The following is a 12,768-nucleotide window of genomic DNA, read 5'->3' as shown; positions in this document are numbered from 1 at the left end:
TTTCAACTGCCCACAGTTACTTATTCTGGAAATATAGCTCATACAGATTGCAAGCAAGCAACTATAACTACATATTGTCAAATTGACAAGGGACAAATTTGCTAATTACCAATGAGAAACAAACAATGCATCAATTCAGACTGTTAACCTAAGAATAATAATAGGTTGATGTTCACCATAATGATGGCTTGTAAAAGCGTACCTAGAAAATCCTACTAAAACACTTCTGCATCACCAATTTCCTAATTATCAGTCAAGGTATAACTTTTGATGATGTGAAAAGAATAGTTCAGCGAGTATTTCGAAGAAAAAGACATTGAAAATCCAGACAAGACCATAGGATGCCACTTTTACATTTCACGTGAAATGGGTAAAGAGATTTTTTGTAACCTGTACCACTAATATACACTTAACTCAACAGAAGTACCATGAATCCAAAAGAAATATATAAAATACACCAACAAGAAAAACAAATCTCAAGTCATTCAACATCCAACAAGATCTGTCCTCAGTTACTATTAAAGGGTGCGAAAAGTTCAATGCAGATGTATAAGCAACTTAGCTTCTATCGAATTCCAATGAAACATAATCAAACATCTCTAAACCTTACTGATCATCAGATAGGATGGCCTTTTTCTCTCCTGCTTTCGATAGTGACCTTTTTCCTAGTGTCAAAATCCACTGTATCCAGATCAAATACGGTTCCTAGATAACCATACAAGATTCTCTCTTTCTCTCCAGTCTTCTTATCCAACTTCACAAAGTTGGGATCTTTCTCGTCATCCTTCCCTGGTCTGCACATGGACTGCACAGAGGACCAAGACCCGCGCCCATGCTTCTGTTTCTGAAAAAAATCTGCAAGTTTCATTGCATCTCTCAGACCAGATTGGTCACCAGAAAACTTCACAGCGGTTACTCCTAGGTGGCCTTCTCTTCCGTACATTGCCTTAGACTTCCCAGTGGTGAATCCAAGACCTGAACGGAAAAAATAGGCAAGATTCACATAATCCTTCTCCTAACTACGTAATGGATCACAGATGCTTTATTTAGTGAGAGGAATGATATAAGGATTAATCTGAGATGACCTCAGCCAAGAACAAAAGAGCAAAGAGCAGTCCACGTCACATGAATGTTTTATCTTTATCAAATCAAACCAAAAGAATTGGCTAAAAGGACATGGCCCATATGGTTCAAAAGATGGCCAGAGTATACTTTTAATGGGTAAAAACTCCTAAATCATTATTTTCAATAAATTAGATCGCTGCTAATATACAACTTTTATAATGGAATTTGACTCGTTAAATAATAACAAAATGTCATTTGGGGGAAATCGTGTCTAGTCAACTCAGGTTATAATTCAATTTGACCTATTGTCCTACAAGCCCTAATGCCACATCCAAGTTGAGAGCATTTAACCTATCTATAAAAGAAAGAAAAATGGGTTACTCCCAGTAATGTGAGAAAGAAAATGGGGGAATAATAACTGGCAACTTGGGACACGATGGAGCTTTTTTCAGGATTTAGAGTTCTATTAACAGAAATTTAGTTCACTAGGTACTAGGTTTAAATCACTCATGATGGAAGTTGCTAATATATGATGCAATATGCTAATTGCCTGGATTGAATCAAGTACCAATTTCTGACAACCAAAGATAAAATAACCAGTGCGTGGAAATATTTTTAACTGGGTTGATATCTCAATTCTTCATGACATTGTGGATAATCTTTGTTCTACATTACATGTGTGCTTCTCTATTAGAGTGATGAGGTGTTGGGGTTTGTTTCTTGATCTAGTATATGAATACATATGTAACATATGAGATAAAGAAGAGACAGTGGGTTATAAAGCGAAGGGGAAAGAGTATACAATTTGCCAAGAAAAACAGAACAAGAGGGGAAGAAAAAAGAAGAGCTTGAAAGATAGGTTCAAAAAGAGGGTAGTTTTATGCTGTAAAAGCCGTCATTGATGTTCTAAAAATAACAAATTCTTCCTTTTCAACTGCCTGCAGTTCGTGGCAGGAACTTATTCCGGAAATAAAGTCAAAATACGTGCTGTAAGTAAAGAACTGTCATATAGATGAGAGACTAATTAATGAATTTTCTATGTGAATTCGCTTATTACCAATTAGACACAACCAAGTATCATTTCAGACCATCATCCATTGTACTAAAAAAATAACAATATATCAATGTCCTTACATCATGACAGCTTGTAAACTCCTTCCTAGAAAAGCCTACCAGAACCTATTACATCACCAACATCCAAACCATTGCACAAGATTTACCTTTAGATGATGTTACATGAACATATCAACAAAATATTTCAAGCAAAGAGACATTGAACTCATACAATATGACCCTGCGATATCGGTTTTACATTTTAGTAATCATGCCCAACGAGGATTGATAACCTGAGCTTCGCTGAAGATTTGGGTTTTTGCAAGAACTAAAAGGGAAAAGAAAATTGAGTTTAGGCTTTGAAGTAAAATGGTAATCAAAGATGGGGCAGAGCTGAAGGTTTAACAAAGCTCGGGGTAAGTGAGAGTGAAGGGGGCAGATATACGATCTCTTGTGATGGCTCATATATAAAAAACAAACAGGCAGTATTTAAAAAGTCATACACATTCTCACCTATATTGGGAAGTGGTCAAAAATATGAACTTAACTAACACTAGGAAACTATATTGATCAGATATGCAATGTAATGTACAACACTTTTATGATGAAAATCGCACATTCAGTTATTACAGACACTGTTTCAGTTATCTTAGAACATATTAATATGCAGTGCTTATACATATTTGCAATAACTGTGTGGATCTTCAGCAAAAAAGTGTACTTATAGTAAATCTATCTCTTTTAAGTCATAATAGATTGTTTGGGAGATCATTTAGTTGACCTTTTCAATTTTCATAAGCCTCCAACAACATTATAAATTAACCTTACATTTTACAGCTCCAAAAAGTATAATATATGTTATGCACTCTTGTCCATTCTGATAGAAAAAAAAAAGAGACTGATGTGCAGAGAAAGAACAGATTCCTGAAAATATTGTTGGTAAACCAATATTTATGAACTGTACATATGGCAAGGTAACAGATTTCACGTTTTCTACACACTGAAGTGCTAATTGCAGCCTATCAGACACATAGTCACACTAAAAGTAGTGGACAGTAAGTCGGTAACTACTAGCTGAAAGATATTAACTATAAAGTGAAAATGCAAAGCTACCATTCACTCTAAACTTCAACTCAAGTCACAAAATTTTAACATCAACTTCCTAATTTGAGGATTTCAGAAAGAATGCCAAAATAAAATTTTGTTTGTCGCTCTCTTCATAACTTCTTTGATTACTCTACGTATTTCCATTACACCCATCTTATATTCTGTTTATTCTTTACTTGATGTATTCTATATTTCTATTTAAACTTAACTTGCTTAACAGAATATTCACAACATTTGGTGTCACTTTTTTTCATAAGCCAACAAGTTATTATTACTCAATAGCATGTACAAGTTATAGGATGCAAATGTTTTCAAGAGCAGTCACTAAATGGGTAGTTTAGCGCAAGAGTCAAGAGGCATAGACAGCAGTGGGTTTGGTATAAGTACTCTATTCTAAAGATTCTCTATTCTCTACAATTACAAACCGAGAGGATCCATGACATATGCACAGAAAATTAGAGGTGGCCACTTTTAAGGCATTTAGTTCTAAACAGGTTGACATTTAACCCCAGACCAAATCTGAAAATATAGCTGAGAGGGAACCAGGCCAAAGGTTCAAAGGATCCAACATCTATACTATATAAATGCAGCATCCTAATTCAATTTATACAAAGATTTAGATAATTGCTGGGTGATAATAATTTGTAGTTATCATCACTAACACATTAGCTATTTATAGAAAGAAATCAACTAAAAAAACCAGGTCAACCACCCAACCCATTGCGACTCGCACTAAAAAAATGGCCAGTTGGTCAAAATGCCCAACATGCCAAGCATGCAACCATCTAATGCAAATGTATAAACTTGAGCTGTATTAGAAGATGACCTGTTTTGACCCTTTAAATGCCACTTCCAACACAGATGGACTAAAAAGAAACAGGGCAAAGGGAGACATATACCTATAAGCTTCGCGTCCATTGCTTTATTACCTAAACCCTCCATACGCCCATCTCTACTTTTTCCTGTGGCGGTGTTGTGTATTATCACGTGAGGTGGCCACATTATCAGATCATCGCGGTCAGCGTCAGCTTCTTCAGCAGATAGCCGCTGATATGCCCTGGAGTTATCAGGAGGCATCAAATAGTTCCAGCCCATTAAAATGCACAATGCTTTGTGCAAGCCCAAATGATCAGGGACTTGGTCAGAAGTTGCTTTCTCTGGGTTGTATGTGTGCATAATAAGGCTATGCATATCTGGAAAATCTTTGGAGGACCTGAATTTGCATAAATGACTCATTTATCATTACAATTTGGTTGGAGCCTTAATCATTTTCATAGGTTAAGTAGAAAATAAAATATAGTGTTTATAAAGTGAACATAACTCCAAGAATTGCAGGGAAATTTGGAAAATTTACTTCTAAATATTACGATGAAAATTTCGGATGCTTGTCAGAACTAAAATAAGCAAAAGCCGGTGTAAGATTCTAAAAACATCTACATGTTGAAATAAATCAAGGCACCCACCAAAAAATGTCTCCATCTAAAATATTAAAGAGGAGAAAAATGAACTTTCTAAATACACATTTGCACAGGTAAGAACTGCAAAGTGCAAACACATACTTATAAAGTATATACTCAAGAAAGCCAGCACATAGCAGATCAAGGCCCAATTTAATTGAAATATCCACAGCAGATTAACACAATCACACCCACCCATACACAAGAAGATATTGCAGCTAAAACAAACATGATTTTAGGCTACACAAAAGAGCATGAGTGGCCAAAATCCTGTCATTACAGCTTTCAAGCCTTCTTTTAAAGCCTTTATCTAATCCTACGACCTAGCTGAGTATCTGACCAGTACACCAATGCAGCTTAAGTATGCCACTATACTACAAAATATTATAGAAAGGACACAAATTTACAAAATAGTAATCAAGAAAAACAGCTAGACTCATGCATTGTTGCCAGTTATAGAAGATTACTTAATCACTTCAAGGCGTATGCTGGAGAATGGTACTGGGGAAAATTCCTATTGCATTAATAATGTCAATTGATACTAGAGAACTTATATCAGTGGTATGAATGGGAGTCTAATCTTAAGCACCCTAAATAATTAAAAGAATCTGTGCGACATTGCTCAGAACTGGGCATGGAATCACCTCAAAACCACTACCATGACAGAGGTACACAGCAATCATGTTTGAAACAGATAGAAGGATCTTTAAAATAATATAGCCAATCAGAAACACAAATGAGATATGAGTACACACAGCTCTCATGTTGAAAAGACCAAGCCTGTAAAAGGCTTTAAACACCCATGAATCAACTCCAAAAAGGGTTCCTCCAAAGGGCAAAGGTTATGGATAATTATTGATGAAAAGAATCATAGGCAACACATGGCAAGGACAAAGATGCCTGATATATAACTAAATGAGTGATCATTTTCAGATATTTTGTCATCCCAATTTATATCCTAAAGCACTTTGTGAACATCCAGAGCAACTTGTCAATGAAAAGTCAACCATAAGCCCAATGTTCCTAACTTTTACTATTTTTAAATGAATACACAATTACACCTACATAACCGGAACCACTTGCAGATACACACAAAGGTTACACAATACACTAAATGCTAATATGGTTCAATATAAAACTTATCAAATACATTTCAGATGATACAGATGACTGGCAATTAGATACATTAATATCAGATGAATAGTGAAGTTTTTGGGGAAGTGGTTCAAATAAAATATAATTCAAACCAAAAGCACAAAGTTAATGCTGCAATCAACATGTTGCAGAAAAGTTTAAAGTAAAACCAGATAATAACAATTAGATTGTGTGTGTGTGTGTGTGAGAGAGAGAGAGAGAGGAGAGTGACAGAGAGACCTTCCAGAAAGTTGTAAATATCGTTTTCGGTATCGTATCGGCCGACCCCCGATATGCGATATATCGGATACCCTAAATTGTAAAGGAATTTATCTAAGATATATATATATACTAACAATATATACAATTTGACATAAGTTTACATACCTTTCAATCTTAACTGCTATGTTACGAAGCAAATTTTACATACCTTTTAATCTTACAGTCGGAAACCCTAATTTTGGTTTTAACCCGTGTTTTTTTTTTAAAAAAAAGTCAACTTTTTTTTTTTTTACCGATATATCACCGGTATTGACCGATATTGACCGAAACGATAAGTTCAACCGATCATGGTTTAAGAAAACGGAAATGAGGCGCGCCTCGAGGCGCGTTTCGAGGCGAAACGGGGCTGTAGCGTATATGAGGTGGCGCCTCAGGGTATTGGTTTGGTACGTACACCTCGGGTTGTTGAGGTGGTGGAGAAGTGTATGAGGTGGAGAAACGGATCGAGGCGGTTCCTTATTTTTTTGGGCAGGCTGTATTTATTTGGCGGCAAAAATAGGAGGCAATATCTATTTGGCGGGAAAATTGGAGCCAATAATATTATATGGCGGCAATTATTGGAGCCAATTATATATTTTTGGAGGCATATCTTTACCTAAAATACTCTAAACATCAATTAATATATATACAAAATAATATTGGGCAATCCAGGGCTCCATCTGCTATCTTTCTCTTCTAATCTCAGACGGCAAGGATTGAAGGTATGCTTCTCTTCAATTAATTCTCTTCTTCAATTAATTCTCTTCTTCAATAATATTGTGAATAATTCTCTTCTTCAATTAATTCTCTTCTTCAATTAAACAATCTAGGAAGCGAAAAAGTGCTCCAATAAAATTGATTGATGAGTCTGAAGATGAAGATGATTCGGTCCATGAAGCTGATGACTTGGGAGATGATGCAAATTATCTTATTTGATTGATTATGAACTTTATTTGATGTTTAGTATTTTCTTTTTTAATATAAGATATTAGATATATAATTTTCTATATTTTTTTTATTATCGCCTCGACCTTACGCCTCGATTCGCCTCGAGGCTTACGCCTCTTGAGGCGAAGGGAAAACGCCTCGAAACTCGTTTCCGTTTTTTTAAACCATGCAACCGATAACCTATATATCGTATCAGTTGAAGTTGAAGGCCGATATCCGATATATCACCGATAATAAGAACAATTAGATTGTGTGTGTGTGTGAGAGAGAGAGAGAGAGAGGAGAGTGACAGAGAGACCTTCCAGAAAGTTGTAAATATCCAAGGTTGTAAATATCGTTTTCGGTATCGTATCGGCCGACCCCCGATATGCGATATATCTGATACCCTAAATTGTAAAGGAATTTATCTAAGATATATATATATATACTAACAATATATACAATTTGACATAAGTTTACATACCTTTCAATCTTAACTGTTACGAAGCAAATTTTACATACCTTTTAATCGTACGGTCAGAAACCTAATTTTTGGTTTTAACCTGTGTTTTTTTTTTATAAAAAAAAGTCAACTTTTTTTTTTTACCCATATATCACTGATATTGACCGATATATCACCGATATTGACCGATATGACCGAAACGATAAGTTCGGCCAATAACCCATATATCACCGATATATCGGCCGATATGGCCCACATTAATGTAAAAATAACTTACACTACTTGCCGCCGCTGCGGCCACTAGTCACTGCCACCACCATAAATCGCCTCCGCCGCATGGCCCACAATTCGCAGGTACCGCTCTAGTATAGTATTATATTAGCACTACATGCAGTACCCAGTACCCAGCTGATGGCAGAATGATACCTAATAACGTACTAAAGGTATCGATCAATAACATTTTTTTTACTTGGAGGCTTTAGCAGTGCTGTTAATTAGACATAATTAGTAACTTTATTTATTAAGAAAAAAGATAAATTAACAATAGGTCTGCTTTAGAGAGGCACCGTCTCTCTAAATGATGCTTAGGACAATTCTGATTAAACGATCAAATCAAGCATATTCTTGACTCGTTTCTTATATATAGACGTAAGGTATGAATATAATGAGGTCGCAACTTTTCCCTAGCTAGTAGATATATTCTATGGTAATGATATCTCACATTTTTGTGTGTGCGAATTATGCATCCCTAAATTACTAAATGTGAAGTAACATATTAAACATGGACATAAAGAAGTTACTATGCTAACAAAAGAGTAATATCTCATGACTTCACGAGTCTACCATCATTATATCAAGATGTAAGCAGAAATATTACACTACACCATTGAATAATGAAAAAAGAAAATGACAAACACAAACCAAGTTGATAAATAGATGAGCATTATGGATTGAATAATACATACAAAAGCACATATACTGTTATATAAAGCATTCACATAAACAGGTTAACGGAGAAGGTTCTCCGTGTTCAGGTGACCTGAGAAGGGTAAGTCTTTGACTCAAATGTATGCGGACTAACCGGGGTATCCCTGTGACTGTTTTTGAGCCCTTTCCCTTGACACCCTCGAGATTTTTACCTAGGGAGGATCGAACCTAAGGCCTGATTTAAAGACATCAGGACGCCTGACCACTAGGCCATTTTAGTGGTGGATTTACAAAGCATCCACATCAGAGACATATTTGCGATATCTATGAGTGCTCTGTAACTTGGTCCCTTAACATGTTCACCAGTAAAGATTACAACCATGTAAGTTTCCACGCATATAGTTCAGAAAATTCCACTTGAGTTCTGCCTATATAGTAAGCAATGTCAAACTAAACGTTGAAAAAAGCTAACCATTGATTAACTGGCAAATGGCAATTGTCTTTTGTGTTGAACAACCAAGTTTTATTAACTTAGAGCAAAATACATTTCCAACCTTTTCTAACAACTACATCAGTAGAAGTAGTAGCTATAAATAGCAGATAAGTTAAAATAATATAGCTCTAACATTTTTCATCCCATATGCTTACATACACGGAAGAATAAAACTTTACATATAACTGAGCCATTCATCTGTTCCCAAAAGCATCTCATTATTCCCTCTTTACAAGTTCAACTAGTAGACCATTAGACTACTTAGTTGTTTTAGGACCAGAGCAATCATATTAGAATTAAAATTATCAGCAAATTAAATTGCTTTCAATAGACATGTAGTTCTCCAGAGCCCCAAACAATTTTCCTAATTCTTCGAATCAAATTGAGTACAAGTACAAATGACTACAGACAGTAACTACTGCAGCACATGAGAACAGCTTATATAGTGACAGAGCAAATCAAGATTCATGAAACGATGGTAGATGGCAGCAGCCCTTCACTATGTGCTATTTCTATGTGTATACACCATTATGATGCATTCATACAAGATACTAACATTAAATATAAGGTGTAATTACAAATCCTAAATGCAAAATACATCATAATAAATCATACTAGAAGGACTTTTGAAGTGGAAATATGCATCAATGAATTCAGTGGATTTCCTATTCGTCGAGTTTTATTTTTTCTATTTACATATCTTTATTCTTTAGACTAATAAAGGTTAAAGGGTACACAACTACACATTACATACATAGTATTGTATTGTAGAACAAACTAGAATTTCATCACAATAATAAATACTTATACTCGAATAGTGATAAAAAGGGACAAGAGAGCAGTTAAAATGTGTACCAAGAGCAAAACATCGGTTCTAAAATGTTGTAATGACACCAAATTAGCAAATCATATCCATAATGTCACAGTAGCTGTTAAAAAAAGATTTAATAAATAACTAAAAAAGCATCAAATTATAAACTCAGTCAATCTACAAGAACAATTAACTACAAAAATTGGCTAAAGCTGAAGCAATATAAGGCAAAAAATAAAGTTCCCACAACCATGGTTATGTGGGTCCCATGCAGTAGCAACCATAATATGGTGTATCCATGCACACTTTCAACCATAACATCAGCACAAATGCAATTATTAAGCCCCCAGTGGAGCAATAACAAACCAAGTGCACTTGAAAAAGTGGCATCGAGAAACAGGTAATGGAACTAATATGGTTCTAAGAAGCCATTCTACAAAGATAACAACACACAATGCATTTTTCTTAGGTAACACCACAGATAAAAATATTCTACACGCTATCCACATTAACCATGCTATATACAATAAGCAATTTTTTTTTATCAGGGTACTCATCAAAAATGTCAGATGTGTGCATTTCAAAAACATGACAGGTATATAGTAAGACATCTTTACCAACTTGTGAGGTATTATCAACCCCAAGTAGATTCTGACTGTCAAGTAAGACAACTAAGCTCTGAACAAAAAACAGATCAACAACCACATATAGGTTGCACCAATTACCATAAAGTTATATATAAAATTCTCTCTACAATGTGGCTATAAACAGATGCATGATGGCTTTCCAAAAAACAAATGCTTGATGATTAAAAAGAAAGCATATAACCTAGCCCTGCATCAGAACACCTCTAAAGGGGAACTACCATTATAAGATAAGCGATAAAATTATGGCCTGGCAATAATTACCATACCAACAAGCAATAACATCCATGTATGTTCCTAAAACTAAATGGAAGATCCATCAGAAACTACTTCCATAATGATGATATAAAGGGTTGAAGACTTAATCATATAGTTCAAAGAGTATAAGATTGAGTAAATGTCTGTGCAGAACATAAAGAAAATAACTCAGGGTTTTCACTAATAAAGAGTTCAAACATCAGCTGGTATTATGTATACAACTAGAAAAGAAACATGAAAAAAATTATAAAATTAATTTAGAGTTGGATCCTAAAAGTTAAACATGCCTACATAACTACATAAAAGATAAATTCGAGCCATGAACAGGAGATCAGTCAGAATTCAATCAACTAACCTTATGAGTGTATCATGAACATGAAAAAGTAACAAACTCATTATAATCACAATTCATATAAAACTTATGACTAGAAAGATTATTTACAATTTTCATACAATCTTATATATATTTATATATATATACCCCATATATCGGATTAAACCACCAGCCAACACATGTACATTAAACTGGCATTAAATATCATGGTAGCTAAAATATCCAGATAGCTAACAATCCTATATTGTTAACTTTACATCAAAATAAAAACAGAAAACACTAATGTCGGATAGCAAGTGAACAAAATAAGAAAACAATAGATACACAAGCACAACAAGCAGAATATATAAATATATAAATATATAACAAAAAGTTCAAAAAGATCCAAACTTGATCAAACCTGCCACAAGCAAGACACTGCAGAGGACCCTGTTTACCATCAGCCAAGTATTTCTTTTTCTGATTCGCATTCTCATTAACAACCCGAACAAAATTCATAAAAGCGGTTTTCAACTTCCCTTGATCAATCTCATTATACTTCCCACCCCTCATCATCATGAATTCATTTCTACTACTCGAACCTGCAACATTCGACGCGGCATTTAAACTCAAACCCATATTCCCATACTGTAAAAGCTGCTGCCTTTGTCTAGCAAACTCATCACCCATCATTTCATTCTCATCCCCAACACCAAATTTCCGTTTCCTAGACCCGTCTAGTCCTACTGAATTCCAATGGTCTTGTCTAAATTGTCTATCCAATAACCCGGGCCACGATTCAGGCCCGAGAGGACGGACAGGTGGACGGGGAGGGAAATCTTGGTAATCGGGTGGTAAGGCGAGGTAGGTTCGGGCAGTTCCGTCTGCCAAAAGGATTGTTCGCCGATCAAGCATGTGGAAACCATAAGTGGGTGGTGGAGGGAAGTTTTCAGGGAGTGAATTGGGATTAGGGTTAGGGTTTGGAATTTGGGGGGATGGTTTAAGGGGTTTGGAAGAAGGAGAGGGTTTGGGGTTATTGGATTGAGATGGTGGGTTTGAAGGTGAGGGTTTCTGGTGTTGCGGGGTGGTGGTGGTGGTGGCGGCGGTTTGATTAGAGGTGGTTTTTTGGGATTTGCGGTGGTTGTGAGATGATGCAGATGATGCAACAACAACAACAACCTCCTTCTCACGTGGTTGTTTATGGTGAGGGTTACCTTTTCCGGCCATCTGTTTTTTTTTTTCCCCTCTGAATCTGTGAATGAATAAATGAATTAATTTGTTATGTTTTTGTAGATAGAGAAGAATAATGTATGTATACTAAGAATAAAAAATTAGGGATAATTAGGAATGTAACCATTTATTACAAAATTGTTATGTAATGTAGTGATCTACTCGGTGTCTATGTAATGTATGCACTTATGTTTATTTGGTTATATGTACTAACATAGTATAGCAAAAAAAAATACATAGATCCTTACATTAATTGACCCAAATAAAAAGGTTATTACATATTATAGAAAAAAAACATAGGTGGATACACCTGAGTACGTTACTACATTATATAACCATTTTGTTATAGGTGGTTACATTCGTATGCCATTATCCCAAAAAAATAGTGTTAATTTTTTAATTTGGAATCTAGAGTTATTATTTTAATTGAAGGTTTTTTAGATAGTGTTTATTTGGGACTAGAGTCATGCTTTAATCAAAGATACTTAATCTATTAAGTCATTAAAAGTGTTTCGTATACTTAAAAACAGGGCTCTCCATAAACCCCATATTAATCCACTCTCAGAAATGTGATAAGTGAGACTCGAACCCAAGTGGATCCTCTCAAAGTCAAAGACCTTACCAA

The 12,768-nt window shown here is 35.2% G+C and overlaps 1 protein-coding gene across 1 annotated transcript; it reads right to left on the bottom strand.

Annotated features, from left to right (window-relative positions):
• Positions 1-429: 429 nt before the first annotated feature.
• On the bottom strand, positions 430-12,180 carry LOC122599882. The gene is made up of 3 exons (XM_043772484.1): positions 11,335-12,180; positions 4,125-4,438; positions 430-975 (listed from the first exon to the last, which is right to left on the bottom strand). Exons 1-3 carry the CDS (start codon positions 12,138-12,140, stop codon positions 617-619), a joined length of 1,479 nt encoding a protein of 492 aa, XP_043628419.1. The 5' UTR covers positions 12,141-12,180; the 3' UTR covers positions 430-616.
• Positions 12,181-12,768: the final 588 nt, after the last annotated feature.

The sequence above is a fragment of the Erigeron canadensis genome, chromosome 5 (assembly GCF_010389155.1).
Source record: "Erigeron canadensis isolate Cc75 chromosome 5, C_canadensis_v1, whole genome shotgun sequence".
Classification (NCBI taxonomy): domain Eukaryota; kingdom Viridiplantae; phylum Streptophyta; class Magnoliopsida; order Asterales; family Asteraceae; genus Erigeron; species Erigeron canadensis.
The sequence above is the reverse complement of the archived record's forward strand: the minus strand, read 5'-3'. Positions and strand labels throughout refer to the sequence as shown.